The 18,199-nt window shown below is 42.5% G+C and overlaps 1 protein-coding gene and 1 long non-coding RNA gene across 3 annotated transcripts in view; one reads left to right on the top strand and one right to left on the bottom strand.

Moving 5' to 3' along the window:
• LOC138143153 (uncharacterized) overlaps nucleotides 1–4,358 on the bottom strand; it is a 7,182-nt gene extending 2,824 nt beyond the window's left edge. Inside the window, exons 1-3 of one of the 2 annotated variants that reach the window (XR_011163623.1) lie at nucleotides 3,968–4,358; nucleotides 1,658–2,061; nucleotides 451–503 (exon numbers count right to left, since the gene is read on the bottom strand). This is a non-coding gene — a long non-coding RNA (uncharacterized lncRNA). The remainder of the gene's footprint in view (nucleotides 1–450; nucleotides 504–1,657; nucleotides 2,062–3,967) is intronic. The other variant, XR_011163622.1, reaches the window with a different exon arrangement.
• Nucleotides 4,359–5,875: 1,517 nt separating this feature from the next.
• Nucleotides 5,876–8,224, top strand: HOXB2 (homeobox B2). The gene is made up of 2 exons (XM_069064350.1): nucleotides 5,876–6,275; nucleotides 7,207–8,224. The coding sequence occupies exons 1-2, from the start codon at nucleotides 5,891–5,893 to the stop codon at nucleotides 7,905–7,907; spliced, it is 1,086 nt and encodes a 361-aa protein (XP_068920451.1). The 5' UTR covers nucleotides 5,876–5,890; the 3' UTR covers nucleotides 7,908–8,224.
• The last annotated feature ends 9,975 nt before the right edge of the window (nucleotides 8,225–18,199 follow it).

Here is an 18,199-nt window from a genome sequence, read left to right as displayed (position 1 = left end):
CAAGGAGGAAAGAGGGCGTGGGAAAGAGCCAGCCAGACTGAGATTGCCCAGAGGTAATAGAGAGGACAGGAGGGAGGATTATAGGGACATAGGCAGTTTCTCTGTGAAGAAAAGTCCTGGTGGGAGCTGGGGGTGAGGGGAGGGTATTGCTTCACTCTCCCAAGTCCCCACATCACAAAATTTGCATTCAGACCCTTACCTCCTACCTGCCAATTAAAGAACCCAATCCAAACCAGGCTAGAGATCTTGTCCCTCTCCACCCCAGTTCCATGTCACCATTTCCCCTAGTATCTCCAAAGCTCCAATACAGCTTTTAGTTAGAATGTCATGGGTGGGGGGGAGGGAGGTTAGAAGAAGAGAAGCTCAGAAAATTGAAGGTGGGGTTGTGGAGAAGCACATCTTAAAATCAGAGAACAGAATAATTTAGCAAAAGGCAACCAAACTACTTACCTCTCACCTTTCTTGGACATCGCAGATATCTTCTTAAGTCTCTCTTTCTCTTTCTTTTTAAAAAGAAAATATATACAAATATTTCAAACCCCAGGGCACAGAATGGGCACTAACTCCTCCATTCTCTAGCACCTTCAAAATATGCTTCCTTCTCCCTTTCATTTAGGCTACCCTCACTCCTCCTTTCCTCCCCTTTCACCCCATTTGTTAGCCCCACATCCTTTTCCAGGATTTAAAGATCTATAAACGTGGTGATTTTCCCCCTCATTACAATTTTCAGTGGGCTCAGGGATGCTGAGAGATCCTGAAAGTCATAGCTGCCTATATTATAAAGATATAGCTATATATATATATTTTTCTTTGAAAAATGACTGAGGAGCAGAGGTAGGCTGGGGCAAGCAAGTTGTCAGGTCTACATATTTGGCTGCCCTCCCCTGCCCCAACTTTCTCACTCTCCAGCCCAATCACCACATCCTCCCTCCTCTCTTTCGGGCTCATCACAAAAAGCAATCCAGACACAAGGGGTTAGAAGCTTTTTTAAAAATTATTATTATTTGGTTATTCTCTTGACTTAACGTGAAAACAGGGTATATTTGAACAAACTGTATGTCCCAGGGCCTGAGCTGATGCCAGAGCCTTTGGTATGTGCTGGCCTAATGCTCCTAACTGGGATACCATTGTTGCACTTAGAGTTTACATTTTAATGGATATAAAAACAACTGTGAGAGATGCTTGGGCCTGCAGAATCCAGGCGTTGCTCTAAAAGCTTGTGTTCTAGTGAACATTGTCATATATATTTATTGGTTATAACCTGTTAAATATTTTCTTTTTTTGTATTATTTATCCCCCTCCCCAACATTATGTATTTATGAGGGACAAAAGAAAATTGTACTTTTTTTCTTTTAGTATTTACTTGTTATAAAGGACGTTGTGTTTCCTGTTGTAAAATCTTTTTATTATTTTAGTTATCACTGTACTCTAGGAAAGAGCCGTAGATTTATGTTACCCTCGTACTTATGAGCAATTGTAATTAGTTCTCCTAAAGGCATGAACTCAGCTCCTAATCGTCTCTGTATAGTCCTGAATTTGTAGACTTAGAGTTACTCCCTCTTGGAAATCTTTGTTTGTTCTTAGGAGTTACTTTTTCCTCACTAAAAAGAGTTGTCTGTCAAGCAATTCTTGAATAAACTTTCTGTTATCATTTTACCTTGTATCTTTGGTCCAATTGGTCAGGCAACAACCAAGCTGTCCAGTGTTCTCAAATTTAAGAAGGGGACTGAAGATACGACACTGGTTTTCTTTCCTCACCCTAGTGTCTCCCCCTGTCCCTAAATCTCTCCTTTGAATTCTGTTGTTTCCTATTGTAACATTCTGCCAACTTATCAAATTGGTGCTTCCTTAACTAGCTCTTGTACTCTTCTCTCGAAAGCCTTCCTGCATTTGCCCAGCGACACGTCCCTTTTGCTGGCTTCCTGCTTCTGTCTCTCTGTCTCTCCTCTCTCTGCTTTGGATAATAGCTCCATCTCCCTTCGAGCAACCTAAACTTCACAAGCCTTTTCCGCTGCTACAAAGAAGCCGCCACGTGACCCTGGAGCCCAACCACCATTGGGTCTAGAATGAAAACAAAGGAAAATGATTAATCTTTTTTTTTTTAATAAATAAATAAATTCTAAGGCCTAGAGTTTTCAGGTCAGAACGTTGCAACCGAAGTTAAATTAAATCTAATAAAAATGTGGAAGCAACCGATCTCTGGAAGTGAGAGGAACAGTTGATGCAGCTGCGATGAAGTGAGGAAGGGGTAGGGGGAGACATTTGGGTCAAGAGAATAAATAAAATAATTCTTAGGCTTGTAAGCCTCTTGGTTTCCCAAATCCCGGCAAAAACTTCATTTATTAGTCGCGGTTCCATAAAAGTTTTACGATGTGGGAGCGAGGATAGAAAGCATCTGTCAAAGATGAAATGTCAGCGCTGAATTGCAGGAGTCGATAAGAGAGAGAGAAGACAGGGAGTCTGAAATATAAGGCTAATTCGCTGAAAGAAGAGATGGTGGATTTACTGAAGACTTGTATAATTCTAAGTGATGTGCTAGCATTGCTTAATTAGAAATATACATACATGCATGTATACATATATACTTCTACAGTGTGTGTGTGTTTGCACGGGATGGGGAGGGGTAAAAGAGAGGCACGTTTGATTCCCAGCCTCCAGCCTTAAAGCAAGGGCCAATTTTCATTTTTATGTTGCATCCAGACAGTCCAAGGTTAGTAATTACAGTCTTTATGCAACAATAAATAACAATAAAAAAGCAACCTGATTTCCACCCCTGTTCGATGGAAGATTTTAACTGGACTCGGCTCATTCAAGCAGCAAGCAATTTGCCATTGGGTCACACTATAATCTAAAATCGAGAGAGCGTGCAAAGTTTGATTGGGATCAAATAATGCTCAAGGGTTCCCCCCCCCCCATTCCCTCTCACTCTTCCTCTTCCCTGAATAACATTTTCTGGATGATGTAACTGGATGAAGAGCCATGTTTGGGGTTGGAGGGGACGGGTAGTGGGGCGGTGGATGGACTATTTATCTAGCAAGAGTGAGGGAGGAGGAAGAGAGACTTTTAGCGAGAGTTTGAAAACAGGAGTAACTGACTTGAGTACCAAATAAAATAGCGGAAAGATAAGGGAGTATTTTGGCGGGCTGTCTAGCAGCCCTGCCCTACTGGAGATTTCAGGAGCTCAGATATCTATCTAGAGACAAGATTAAGTTAAAATATCTCTGCTCTATGGCTCCCAATGCATCTGCAAAATATATCTCTGAGAATCTAGGTCTTCCCTTGCTAAAGGCCTACCTCTACCTCTTTAATAAACAAGTTTTACGCTGCTCTTTAATCTGGCCGTAAAATCTGTCAGGAGGTGTTAGAGGCAGCTCTTCAGTCATCTTTTTCTTCTTCTCCTCCTTCCTCTTCCTCCTCTTCCTCTTGCTAGAGCTCTCTGCCTCCACTGCAGAGAGAAAGCTGCCAAACTCACTAGGCCAACTCTAGAGAATCTTCTAAGTCAACACCAAGAGCTTTTCCTGATCCATATCTTTTCTTGATAGAGAGACTCTTATCCCTCTGGCTATTGGACACCTGCAAGTTGTCGCTAAGAGACTCCAAGCCCCATCTTCTCTATAAGGCTTTGAAGCTCCAAAAATGATAAAAGTTTAAGGAAGATTTTTAGAGAATACTAATATCCTCCTTACCCTTCCCTTCTAAGAAAAAAAAAAACTCCAAAGACGGAGAACTCTTTTTCGATGACTTGTGCTCGAACCTCAACCTCCCAGATGCAAGCAACATGCTCTTTGCGAAGTTCTGTGATTACAACAGCCCACCCAAAACTCCAAACTCTCCCCCACCCCATACACAACTCCTCTCGAGCCCTCACTGCCCCTCCGTCCCCGTCCCCCCCCTTAACGGCTATTCTTTAGTCAGCGCTCTCCCTCCTCCCCTCATTCCATCTCTGGGCCTCTCTTAAAATACTCACCGCCCACGCAAATGTCTAATTGACAAAAAGTGAGTTCCTAGCTCGCGCGGCCCCAGACGAGTGGCTATTTCTCCCCTAGCCATCTCTTTTCTCCTTCTGCTTGATGCTTGAGGTGGGGGGGGGGGGGGCGGGGAAGGGAAGATGGGGAGCCTTGGGAATTTTGCAGACTAACTTTCCTCTTAAGTTAGTGGCGTTTTCTCTTTCCTCATTTCCCATCTGCTACCCCTGGGTCTCCCTGATTCACCTTTCTATCTCCCCCCACCCCCACCCCCTGCCTTGGCCTTTAAGAGATCGTAATTTTAGGCGTCTCCCTCTCCGTTTCCCAAAGAGCCAAATTCTTTGATGCAATAGGAGGGAGCTGTCAGAGGGCTAAGATTGATCGCCTGCTCTCCTCTCTGGTCCCTCTGACCTACTTATTAAAAAAAAAATCTTCCCCAAGAACGGATTTTTCGGTTTCTGCAGTGACTTCTTATTATTTCCAATCAAATGTTTTGGTTTCATCCCCACCCCCACTTCAGCTTCAGACACACATCCCATTTTCAAGCTTTAATTAGCTTCTCTAGACCTTAAAAATCTTCCTTTCAAAACCAAGCAAGGGCATGTGAGATCAGTTGTTCTCAATTTACTCCTTCAAAATAGTTAAAATGAGGCTGGGGAGGGAAAAATCCAAGAGAAGATTCTTTCCTGGGAGGAAACACACTTCTCCCCAAAGCAAACTTCTTCGTGGACCTGAGATTCTTAAGTCTGTGGGTCTCTGTTTGCTGTTAATCTTTGATAAGTAATATGTAAAAATAGAGTCATAGGCATTTATGACTAAGATAATTTCCTTTAAAAAAAACTGGAGACGCATAGATGTACAATATGCATAAATGTGAAGTATAGATATAGACACGGAAATTGAATACAAATATATCAAATACAGATTAGAACCCATTAGAACTTTTGTTCAATCACAGAATTCCAAGGGACCTTAGGTATGATCTAATCATCTAATCCAATCCCCTTATTTTACAGAACAGGAAACTGAGACCTAGTGAGGTTCAATGAGTTGCTCAAAATCACACATAACTTGGTAGCAAGACCTTGACAGGAACCTAGGTCTTTTAACACCCAGTACAGTATTAATTTTCCCTTACAGCATTCTGCCTCTCCAGTAACTTCTCTGTGCTTCAGTGTTTAGTGTCAGGGTTGAAGTTCTATTGATCTTTGCAAAATTTAACCCCTAACTTTATGGGGGTGGGTGGGGAAAAGGGTGATATTTGCTCCTCAGGGTGGAAACTTTCAAGAGAAAGTCCATTTCAAATTTCTCTCCCCCCCAAAAAAATTCTCTTCCTGCCGGTTTTGCTCCACAATCTACTCTGCTATCCTGAAAAGGTTTAATTTATTCTTGTGTATTTATTTGGATGGGGGGGGGGTAGGAAGACTTCTCCCTGTAGATGACCTCCCCCACCCATTCCTCCCTACACGTCTTTCCATTGACAGGAAGAATGTTTCAGTACTAGTTTAGGAAAGAGGGGGAAATGGCGTGAGGGAGATATGAGGGATCTCCGGGGATTGGCAGTGTCCACATCGTGGCCCTCTGGAGTTTTTGAATCAATTAAAGGAAAGAATGCTCTCTGTTTTCTACCAGGCCCCGGTGAGCCATTGGCCGAGGCCGGTCCCGTGACCGCGTATTGCCTGCAATTTCGGCCGAGTCTCGGGTTTAATAGAGAGAGTCCCCATACGCCTGTATTTATCAGCAATATACAATTATAAAGGCCAAAAAAAAAAAAAAGAGAGAGCGAAATCTCCCTCCCCCTCCAACAACACCCCATCTGTAAACTGGGGGGGGGAGGGGGGGCTCCTTCCTATCCTCCCTTCCTGACACCCCCCCCCCCCCCGCAAGCCCCTTCCCCCACCCTGAGGCTGGGACCATTGAAAGCCATGAATTTTGAATTTGAGAGGGAGATTGGGTTTATAAACAGCCAGCCATCGCTCGCCGAGTGCCTGACTTCCTTCCCTGCTGTCTTGGAGACATTTCAAACTTCATCAATCAAGGAGTCGACATTAATTCCTCCTCCTCCTCCTTTCGAGCAAACCATCCCCAGCCTCCAGCCAGGCGCCTCCACCCTTCAGAGACCCCGAAGCCAAAAGCGAACCGAGGATGGGCCGGCTCCGCAGCCGCCGCCGCCTCTCCTCACAGCAAACCTGGCCCCCGAATTCCCCTGGATGAAAGAGAAGAAATCGACCAAGAAACCCAGCCAATCGGCCTCATCCCCTGCCCCGGCTTCCTCCACAGTGCCGGCCTCTGGAGCTGGATCACCCGCAGGTCAGTATAGCGGAATGGGGGCGTGGGCTAGGCAGTTTGATGGGACTGGGAAGAAGCAGAAGGGTAGACGTAGGTCTAGGGTGGGCTTCTGGAGCGGGAAAGAACTGTTAGGGTCTCTTCACCCAATCTCCAGCTTTCCCACAGACCAGGCAGTAGAATGAAAAGTCGGGGCCTGGACTATTAGTTTCCCGCCACCCCACCCCCAGGAAATTTTGGAGGATGGTTTTAAGGTTACTTTTCCTTTATATGTCTTTGGGGTTTTTTTCCTGTTAAAAGTTAAAAAGAGACTTTATTTGCTTTTTTAATTTTTTCAGGGCAAGGACGTGAGCCTGATCTATTGGGGGATGGGCATGGGGAGAGCTGCTGGAATTGAGTCTGGGGGGAGGGGAAAGGAGAGCTTCTCTCCCCCTCCCCCCCACTAGGTCCCTAAGAGCAGCTTAAGAATTTTAGAGCGTCGGTAGAACTGTCTGTGGGGGTGAGGGTAGTGGGGTGTTTCTAAGTGGGATAAGTTAAGAGAGGGGTCTCGCTTTTCCTCCGTGTGGGAATGCTACATGAACTGTAGGCATATCTATCCAGATCTGGGGAGGGATCAGGAATCGCTTTTCTCTCCTTTCTGAGGAGTGGGGGTGGGGGACCTGAGACGTTTTCCAAGCTTGGAATTCCTTTCCCATGGTCTTGCATTGAACTGGGATTTTGGCTGGGCTTGGAGTGAGGTTGCAGAAGGAAAGGAAAGTGGAATATCGGCACAGTGGCTTTGGCCCTCCTTTTTAAAAAGGAAAGGGCGTGGGAGGATTCATACTGAATCAATCTCTTCTCCACCAGGAGTGGAGGACCCCGTGCCGGCTGGATTTGTGGGAGACTTGGTGGAGGAGGCGAGCTGTATCCCCACTTTAGCACTTATATTAACTCTAACTCCCACCCCCACCCACAGATACCCCTGGACTTCAGGACGGAGGAGGCAGCGGGGCTCGGAGACTGCGCACAGCCTACACAAATACTCAGCTGCTGGAACTGGAGAAAGAATTCCATTTTAACAAGTACCTGTGCCGGCCCCGCCGAGTGGAAATCGCGGCTCTGCTAGACTTGACAGAGAGGCAGGTCAAAGTATGGTTCCAGAACCGGCGAATGAAACACAAACGACAGAACCAGCATAAGGAATCTCTGGATGGCGAAGCCGCTTACCCTGGGGCCCTGGAGGAGGGCAGCGACCCAGCGGAGGAGCCCGAGGGCAGCCCGGCCCTAGGTCAAGCTCTGGACGCCCCGTTGCCATCCCTAGGGGATAAAGAGGCCTGTTCTTTCCCCACCAAGCCCACCCTAGGTCAGCTAGGACCTCGGCTGCTGTTTGCCCCATCAGAGAATTCGAATGCTGAGAGCCCTCAATACCCCGAGGACAGGCCAGGAGGGATGGAACCCAAGACTCTCCTGGACGACTCATTCCCCAAAGGGCGAGATTCTCCCTTTTTGCCCGATCTCAACTTCTTTGCTTCAGATTCCTGCCTCCAGCTCGCGGGGGGGCTTTCCCCTAGCCTGCAGGGCTCCCTGGAAAGTCCAGTTCGATTCTCTGAGGAAGATCTGGATTTCTTCACCAGCACGCTCCGAACCATCGACTTAGAACACCTACAGTTCCAATAATATTTTTCCCCCAAACACACACCTCAACCACTTCCTCCCCTTCCTGACCTCTTCACTTCGTACCAGGGAGTACTCTTTTCTAGGTTAGAGGACTCCTTTCCCCTTTCTTCATCTTTCCTCATTCCCATAAGATCTTTCATATGTTTTACTAAAAATTCAGGTATTATCATATTAGAGTCTTATCGGTTCCCTTCCTCCCTCCTTCTCTCTCTCTCTCTCTCTCTCTCTCTCTCTCTCTCTCTCTCTCTCTCTCTCTGTCATTTATTAGACACTTGTACTTCTCTTTTTAAAAAACCCACAGAATTTCTTTTGATAAACTTCAATGAAATCTCAGGAATAATAAAACTCTTGGGGAGGTGGTTCTTAAGAAGAAACAGAGGGACCTATTTTCCTCTTTTTAAAGTTTTAGACAGTAGACTATTTATTAAAATTCTTTAATAGGAAAAGGGGAAAGTATTTATTGTATATTATTTTCATAGATTAAATAAATGTCTTTATTATACGAAAACGAGTGAGCGCTTCTTTTTGCGCGGAAGTGTTTCCTGAAGCTCCACAACTTAACCTAGTTGTAGTGTATTCCTTTTACCTCCGAGGCTAGTTTCTAGCTCCTTTTCCAGGTCCAGTCTGGGGTATTTGTTATTCTATTACTCTTCCCCGGGGTTAGAGGGCATGAGGCAGATCTTTGTAGAAAAGTGTAGGCTCGGCTGTGTGAAGTCCGTGTGCTGCAAACCCGGCTGTCTGGATTCAACTCCGAACTCTTCCCTCTCCTCAGCCAACGTAGTAAAATCGGAGAGGGTCAAAGCTTACTCAGAATGCTTGGGTTTCCCATCATCACTCCACCTCTATCATTAAGACCCTCATGCCTAGGAACCTCTTGCCGGGTTGGGTTGGTTTAATTTCGTTTTATTTTTCTTTGCATTTAAAACCTCTTCTTAGACACAAAGACAGCAATGAAAATAGAGTCAGACGGAGAAATAAGAGACCCTGTGGTTTTTACTGTGAGATTTGCAAAGGGTGGGCTGCATAGGTAAATCGGCAAAATCTTCCCCAGAAAGACCGAAAAAGAGAAGAAGGGGGAAGGGTAGCTGTAGTTCGCCCTAGAAAATTCTTTCTATTATTTCTCCCCGGGCCCCCACAGAATGAAACCCACGTCTCTCCTCCCAAAGTTTTAAACAGAAAGAATGAGAGTGGAGGAGGAATGGCAAGGCATCTTTTAGGAGGAGGATGGGGGATGAGCGGTGAAGAGGGAAAGATGAGAGAGCCTGTGAGCCTAGACCGAAGGACTGGATAAGATGTGTGTGGTGGTGTGGGGGGTGAGGTTGCAGGGGATTTTCTCGGTTTCTGGGCCCACGTGTTCCCAGACAGCAGCGATCCCTTCCAACATGGAATTTTACACATGAAACTCATCTATCAAGAGGGAGGAGGCGAGGGTGAGGATGGATATGAATGAAAAAGGGTCAGCGAAGAAATCCATCGCGGTGGACACCGGAAAATAAATTATTTCTAAGGCATTGGTGGTTCCTGGGCCAAATGGACCCTGTCAAGGATTAGGGAAGCTATAAAAGTGACTGTGCGAGACAGAGAGACAGTTGGATGGACGGAGAGCTGGAAAGAGGACACAGAGAGGGTGGGCACAGGCAGCGAGGCGGGTAGAGCTGGAGGGGAGAAGGTGGCGGGCAGCATAGGCGGGGTGGCGGCTGGGTTGGGGAGAGGGGGAAAGGAGGATGGTGAGGTAGGGATACTCAAAATGGCGCTGGAGCTCGGGCCTGGAAAAGCGAGCGAAGAGACTCTCTGTCCGCCATGACAGCAGCGTCAGGATTCCCTGGCTCCAGCGTGGGGGGAGGAGAAAGAGTGAGTAATTCACTCCACCACCACCAGCCCCTCTCCCGCCAGCCTACTCACAGCACTTCCCCGTTTTCCCAAGCTGGCGGGCAGCTAAATAGGGGCTCGGGAGTTTCCCCTTGGTTATTGTTTCGTGTTTTAAGTGAGCCCACACAAAGAGTGTGTCCAGTAGAAGATCACATCTGCGTGTATGCTTGTATATAGGTAGATGTGTATTCTGTGTACTTGGGTCTGTATTCGCATCCTCATGTGTGTGTTTTTATTGCTTCAAGTTGTGGAACCCACAGGATAATAAGCCAGGACAGAATTCTCTAAATGGTAACTGCCTGTTTTCCCTGATAGTTTCATTTCAACTGAAACCTCCTTCTCTACACACTTATCCCTCAACCTGCAAACTACGACTTATCGAGGGCTCTCTTCTCACTCCTCTCTGGGCGTGGAAAGAAGGCGAATGTTTAAAGAGCCCCAGAAAGTCATACTTCAAGTTTACTTAATATTTCTTCTACTCGAGAATAAGCTCAATTTGACTATTGGCACTGCTAGACCCATCCTCTCAAAGAAGTGTTTGTTTTCCCGGCCTCCTAGACCTGGATCTGGACCAGAGGAAGGGACAGTTCTAGCCAAGAGGCCTGCTTGGAATGCGCTGGGTTTTCTGTGCTCACCACGAAGTGGGAGACCTCAATCATCCCAGCAACTCAGGAGATTGTAAGTCAGGATATATCTGAGTACAAAATCGCATTTTGGTGGGATTGATTGGCTAGAGGGAGAGATGTGCATATTTTATTCAGCTAGAATTTTACCTCTGAAAAAAATGTACTGATGTAGAACCCATGTCATACATTAAATAATATTACGTGTCATATTCCATTGCATTTACTGCTCTCATAAATAAATTAATACAGAACAATTAAATACGCCATTATAATAATAGTGTATCTTATTAGCCTATGTGTTTATTTTCCTTCATAAAATATAAAGATATGAAATAAATTCAATATATTAAAGTAATAATACATATCTTATTGGGTTGTGTGTTTATTTCCCCCATAAATATATGAACATACAATATATTAAAACAACACTCTGTCTCTCAATGGGCTGGGTGTCTATTTCCCCATAAAATATGCCCACAGGCAGTCATTATATGTTTAGTGTCTTGAAATCACAACACATAAGCCTTTCCAATCCTGGCAAAATGAAGTCAACAATGAGCTAAGGATTTCAATAGTAGAGAGTCAAACCAGAGAATTGAAGCTGGTTTAAAATGTTCTTTTCCTCTGTATCAAGTTCCCTGGTTTCTTATCAATAAAATAAGGTATTGAGACTAGGAGGTCATCTCTAAGGTACTTTGGAGCAGTAAATTCTATGATCCTTTTATCTTGGAGAATTAGAGCACCTTCCAGTATCTTCAGAATTGACCCTTTGACTATGGAGACACAGCTCAGCTCTACACTTCTCTCATTCACTTAATTCAGACCCTGGAACTTCTGGTTTAACCCAAATTACTTGGATTATTGAAATCTAAGAAAAAAGTACTTATAGACACATAGAGGACTCCTCTTTGCTAGAGTTCTCTACCTACAGATAAGCAGGTTGGTACCTTCTAACACTTGTCTGGTCCTATCAATGGTCTCCCACAGAGACTAAAGGTTTCTAAAAGAGACCATGTTCTTCATTGGCTCAGCTAGGCTCCATTTGTCTTATATCAATATTGCAGCCAACCTGGGGATTAGAGAGCTAGTCATTTTTAAAGGGCTTCTTGATGAAGGGAGTGTTTGAAATATTGTGGTTTTAAAAGTTAGTTGGTTATTGGAGAAGGGTTGCTTTGGAATTTTGCTGCCATGATTTCTTAGCCCCAGACTCAGCTCCATTGTCTTTATCATCTTTGAGGCTAGGGGAGAAAAGAGCTACTCAAAAGCAAGTTCTTGGGACAGAATTGGAATCCTTCCCCCTTCTCTTCAGTTTAGACAGATGACCTAATTCTTTCTCTTATAAAAAAGAATTCTCTTATTCACCACTAAGCATAAAGTGCTATAGCTCCTTCCTTCCTCCCCCCCCCAAAATAAAAACAAAAAACCCCAACAACCCACAAAACTTTAAGGTTAGGCATACACAGAGGAAGAGAGGAGACGACAACTATCCAGAGAATTTGACTTAAAAAACAAACACTAGATCATTAATTGCTGTGGAAACCCAGAAGTTTGAGAGAGAGAACTCACACTGAAAAATCCACAGGATAGCTCCATGCTTACTTAACACCTATAGGCATAACCTAGCTAGGACCAGGGAGGGATAAAAGCTATTAGTTGCAATGAATTGAATTTCTGGCATTGCAGTTAACTGTTACTGCATTTAAAAAGAAGCATATTAAGGCAGCACGGTGTCTGTTGTGGATAGAGTGTTAAGTTTGGAATCAGGAAATCTGAGTTGGAATTTCTACCTTTGACACTAACTGTGAGACTGTAGGTGAGTTACTAAACCTCTATGAGTCTCAGGTAACTCGGTAAGACTAGTGTTTTAATTCATAGCTGGTTGCCACCTGATGTGGTAGAGGGAATTCCACTATCCCCCTTTGGAGAATGCTCTATTCTGACAGGATCATAGCTTTTCATGTATTCTACTTCAATGAAAGGGAAAGACTTTTCTGCTAAGAAGAGCAAGTCTGTTAGGTTATCTTGCTCTTCTTTTGAGATGTGGACCAGTCAGTGTGAAACCAGCTGGTGGTCACACACAAATGGGACCTGGCAGGAGAACTGAGGCTTCAGTATGTCACCCCTTCTGCTAGGGCCTTGACCCTATCTCATCCTTTTATTGTCTAGAACATTTGTTCTCAAACTTTTTTATCTCAGGACCCCTTACATTCTTACAAATTATTGAGGATTCCAAAGAGCTTTTGTTTATATGGGTTATATCTATCAATATTTAAAGTATTAAAAATTAAAGTATCTTAGTTTTACTATAAAAATAGTTTTGTCCTTGTAGAATTCCTGAAAGGGTCTTTTGGACCCTGAAGGGTCCCTGGATCACACTTTGAGATCCATTGTACTACAGGAACTACTTAATATTATTCCTGAAGCTGTAAGAAACCTTTAGAGAGGCAACAGGAACTTAGCAATGATTTTGGGTGGTCAGTGACTCTTCTGACAATCTAATGAAATCTATGAACCCCTTCTCAGAATAATGTCTTTAAATGCATAAAATACATAGGATCACCAAAGAAACCAATTATATTTTAAGAAATATATTTTAAGAATCAAGTTCACAGACCTCAGGTTAAGAACTCCTGATTTAAATCCAACCCTCTTATTAGGCAGAAGAGGAAATTACAAGTCAAAGAGATTTCACTCAACCAAGGTCACACAGCTAGTAACAAAATGAAGCTAGAACCAAGGTATCCTGCCTTTCAGTTCAGGGTTGTTTCCAGTACACTACACTGCCTCTTGAAACAGTTACCAGGTTAAAGCAGAGTCTCAACCCCTCAGTAATTTTAATGAGAATTAACCAGTGCTAAATGGAGTTTTGGATTTGATCCTGTAAGATGGTGACTGTCTTAATGTTCCCCCCTTCCCTTTCTGAGCCTGTCACTTTTATTAATATCAACAGATGCCTTTTTAAATATTATTAATGTTATATTTATTTTATTTAATATTATTAATATTAACAGATGCCTTTGTGTTAATAACCATAATTAAATAACTACTTAAATAAATAATGGGGCAAATGAACAGCATTTCACACTTGGTACAGTGGTGTGATAGTAATGGCATTTAAAGAACACTGGATTTGGAATGAGGCAGGAACTCAGGGACTGGGTACAAATGCCAATTCTTCCATTTACCCTTTTGTATGGCCCTTAACCTCCCTGGGTCTCAGTTTCCTTCTCTGGATTAGCACCTCTTTGGAATTCAGTTTCTCCTGGAAAATAGCAGGTTGGACTAGATAATTTCATTCTTTTTTTTTTTTTTTGCTTTTTGGAGGGGGGAAATCAGGGCAATTGGGGTTAAGTGACTTGCCCAAGGTCACACAGGTTTTGTGTTAAGTGTCTGAGGCCACATTTGAACTCAGGTCCTCCTGACTCCAGGGCCAGTACTCTATTCACTGTGCCACCTAGCCACCCAACTAGATCGTTTCTAATGTCCCTTCCAGTTCTAACATCATATGGTTCTGGGTTCTTTCTTAACTTTCTAAAGATAGCAGTTTTCCTTAAGTTTTGGATGTGTCTGGACAATAAGTACTAGCAGTCCTGACACAGGCATATAAAGGAAGTTATTTGGCTTCATCTTTTGCAATTCAGCTAGTCCTTGTTGGCTTTGGATAAATATCCCTTCTGTGTTTCTAGAGCCAACTCTGCCCCAGACAACATTCCTAGGATCCCTCTGATCACTAGTATCTTATCTCTGCCTCTAGTCAGCCACAGATTTACTTATAGGTAAATGCATCTATGTGCTAAGTAAAAACACCTTTGCATGAGATAACCATATAATTAAAGCTAAAATAAATCTGTCTTAACAGTCCAAAGTCAGATTAGAGATCTGGAAACTCTCCAAGTAACTTGATCTGTGTAAACTTGTAATTAGGATAATTCAGCACTCTAAAGTGGGTTATTTGGAAGGGGCATCCCCATTACCACATTCAAGCACCCTTTCTCTTTCTCCACCCCACCAAACCAAGAGAAATCAAACCCTTCTTCACCTTCCTCCAGGCCTGACATTCTCCACTGTTTCAACATCTCCAATTCAACCAACAAAAATCTACTGAGGGAAAAAAGACTAGCTAAGTAGTCTTCAGGGAATCTGAGAGGCATGGAATGCCTCACCTATATTTTAACCCCAGGGACAAAGAAAAGTTATGATCTTGGGAGGTCTTTAAGATAAAAAATCCAGCTTATTTCAGCGTGTGTGTGTGTGTGTGTGTGTGTGTGTGTGTGTGTGTATTAAATAAGGACACCTTTGTGTGATATAACAAAATAATCAAAGCTTCAATGGATCTGGCTCAATAGCCCAAAATAAACCAGAAATCTGGCAACTCTCCAAGTAACTTGATCTGTGTAGACATGTAGCCAGAATAGTTTAGGCTTCCAAAGAGGATTGTTTGGCTCAAATGATTCCATTTGGATATCTATAAAGATCAGATTCATCAGAGAATGTCTTCAGTTCTGTAGTTCACTTGAAACTCTCCTATAGACGGATGATCAGTTCTCAGTCCTGAAGAAATTTTCTTTCCAATTTAGTCTCTTGTCTCAGAGAAGTCACTACTCCTGGGAATGACTGATCCTATCTGTCTTGTTTTTAAAGATTTGTAAGAAAGGAGTCTCTATGTCCCTAAGTAGCCCTTACAAGTATTGAACAGCATGGAGCTAACAAGATGCTTCTGCTGTCTTACTTGAATCCATCCTGCTGTGCCTGAAACTACAGTACTTGTTTTATCCTCAGGTATTAAAAATAGTTGCTATTCTTTATAAACATATATATATATATATATATATATATATATATATATATATATATATATATATATATATATATATCTTTACCCTGGAAAACAGAAAAGAGATATTAGTTTTTCTCTACCCAAACTGAATCAACCTTTTAAATGGAGTTTTCATGTACTAAAATGTGGGCTGTATAATATAAAATGCTAAGACTGTTTCATATACAATATATATTGCATATGCATATTTTAAATGGTTAGTTCAACTGGAGGAAAAATAGAGAAATCCAATACTGTGATATAGAACACATTTGAACAGTCCTCACTAGATTAATGACAGTTCAATTAACTTGATTTGACAAGATCATTAAAAATTCAGGTTCAGAAAGAACACCAAACTCTCAAATAGAGGAAAGTTGCCAACTTGGAAGAAAGTATTGAACTTTGACATTGGCTATACAAAGGTTTCCTGGGATCTGGTCTTGGGAGGATGTTGAGTAAAGAACAGTTCTCAGTACAACAAGAAAGGAAGTATTTGAGATTCTTTGATCTTACAATTATGACCATCCTCCTCCTCCTCTTCAAACAGGGACTGGCTCTGAGATTTAAGGCCCAATTAGATTCCCATTCTAATTAGAATGGATCCTCAGTCCAGGTTTCAGGTTGATCCAGAAGATGATTACTTAAGATAACTTCAATTTCAAAAGTGTATTTTAATTTGTGTGTGTGATGATGATGAGAAATTATTAATTGTTTGGTTTGGACATCCATATGGGTTGAATGTACTAGTAAATTTGATCCACTTCACTTTTATTTTGGCTGTATAGACATATATGTACAAGAGAAAGTATACTCAAATTGTAATCCCTAATGAATTGGAGAGAATTTTTAGTTCTGTGAGGCTTAGTCTATACAGCCAAAGGAAATCCAGTCCAATCCCTGGTGACTTTGTCACTGTTTGAATTATCATTTAGAGAATTCAGACCAAAGGAGAGTCAGGACTGGAATCATTGTGGCTGGTATTACTCTAGCCTGTGTCACTCATATTTGATAGATGAGTAGAATCTCCAAGTTTCTTCCTAGATAGTTTCAGAATTCTAAGTCTAGAAGTGACTTTAGAAACATGCCTCATTTCACAGAGGGGGAAACCAAGTTCCAGATATATGGAATAACTTTTTCCAGGACACACAATACCTTAATGTAAGAACCATTACTAGAACTTAGGTTTCAGGAATTCCAACTCAGGCCTATCTCCACTGTTCCATGATGCATGGGGACTGAAATAATAGATTTTCTATTCCTACTGCCACTATCTTGATTCATGCCCTCTACACTTATCACTTAGTCTCAGACTGTTCTACTAGCCTTCTAACTGGTATCCCTGCCTTTATAGTTCCTTCCCCATTTCATCTTTCACATCATTGTGTAGTTAATTTTTTTTAATTAAACCGCTATCTAGAGGTTATTTTTTTCACTTTCAGGTCCTCAACCTGTCTCTAAGTGGTATCATGTGGTGACCTGGGCTATAATACCTTCACTGAAGAAGGCCCTCCCACCTTGGGGAAGAGTGAGAGAAGAAGAGAGGGAGAGACATTAGTATTATATTCATTTGATTGACTCAAATTGTTATTTCTAGGTTTTTTCTCTTGAACTTCAGGCCCATATTTTCAAAACTCTGCTGGACATCTACTTAGATATGACACAGGCATCCCCAATTCAACATGTCTAAAAACAAACCATCTTTCCCCAAACCTGACTATCTTTCTAACTTTAATATTGACACAGATGTACCTATATTTATTCTCTACACCATTATTCCAATTCATACTTCACACTGCCAGTAGATATGACATACTCTTCTTCAAAATCTTTCAGTGACTTTCAAGAGGCATTGTCTATAAGGCAAAATACAAGCCTGCCATTCAAAATCACCACAATTTGGTTCCAACTTATCTCACACTACTCTCTTCCATGTACTCTCTTATCATGTCAGACTGGAATACTTACTTACCTTGTTCTCAGTCTTTCCTTTTCTATTTTTGCTTAAAGAGTCTTTCTCACTTAGAATAAACTCTCTTCCGTCATACAGATGCATCTCCTATTGAAATCTGACCCTTTCTCATCTTTTCTTCCCTCCTCCCCAGAATCAGTGTCAACCCCTTGGTGAAGCCTTCTCTGATTCTTCCCCATGGAAGTAAGTTTTCCTGTAGTATGCTTTCTACTTTTTTTATGTACTTATGTATTATAGTTATTGGTGTCTCCCTCTACGCACATTCCAATGGGCTTACAATCTCCTTGAGGGCAGACACCATTTATTGTTTTATTTTTCTATCCTGTGTGTTTAGCCCAATAACATGAAGAAACAAGTTTGTTTAATTGGCTTGAGGAAGGTGCTAGGGCTTCCCAGAAACTAGGCATAGCAAAGACAAAACTAGGCTGGGGCAGAAGGGAGATAATGTGAAGTGAGAAGAGACATCAGAATGTCCCTCATCTATTCTAAAGAAAGTACTAAAATGGGAGAAATCTTTTGAGTATCATAAAAACAAATGAGTTGTTTTAGGGAGAAAAATGATGCTACTCCACTCCACCTTGCTCTTTCTATTTCTTCTTTTCCTTTCCTGATTCTTCTCCCTGCCCCATTCTCCCTTTCTTTTGTTCCTTCATTTCTCTCTCTTCCTATTTCCACAGCAGTGACCACTGTCCTTTCCCCTTCCCCCATCAAATCCCTCTCTTTAGCAAAGTTCCAGCTGTGTCCTCCCTTCCCCCACAATCCTATGTCCTGGGGCTTAAAATTGTGTTATGTTTCTTTGGGGGGAAGGCAGTGTATACGAGAGAAATATAAAGCCCCTTCCTAATTCTTTGATGGTCTGCTCTCTTCAAGGCTATGGCAGTGAGTTTTATTATGGTTAGTGAAGAGTCCAACATGAATAAGAAATGGTCAGATTTGATAAACTTTGAAGGGATTCCATTCATCCATCTGCTCTCTCTCTCTCTCTCTCTCTCTCTCTCTCTCTCTCTCT

This window comes from Petaurus breviceps, unplaced genomic scaffold (genome assembly GCF_028583685.1).
Source record: "Petaurus breviceps papuanus isolate PSGF00001 unplaced genomic scaffold, PetGlider_PUasm1.0 90630, whole genome shotgun sequence".
Taxonomy (NCBI): Eukaryota; Metazoa; Chordata; class Mammalia; order Diprotodontia; family Petauridae; genus Petaurus; species Petaurus breviceps.
Note: the sequence above shows the minus strand (reverse complement) of the source record. Positions and strands in the feature narration are given on the sequence as shown.

Coding starts and splice junctions, on each gene's coding strand:
- HOXB2 (XM_069064350.1), top strand. CDS start 5,891: ATGAATTTTGAATTTGAGAGGGAGATTGGGTTTATAAACAGCCAGCCA. Junction 6,276..7,206: donor TGGAGCTGGATCACCCGCAG/GTCAGTATAGCG, acceptor CCCCACCCACAG/ATACCCCTGGACTTCAGGAC.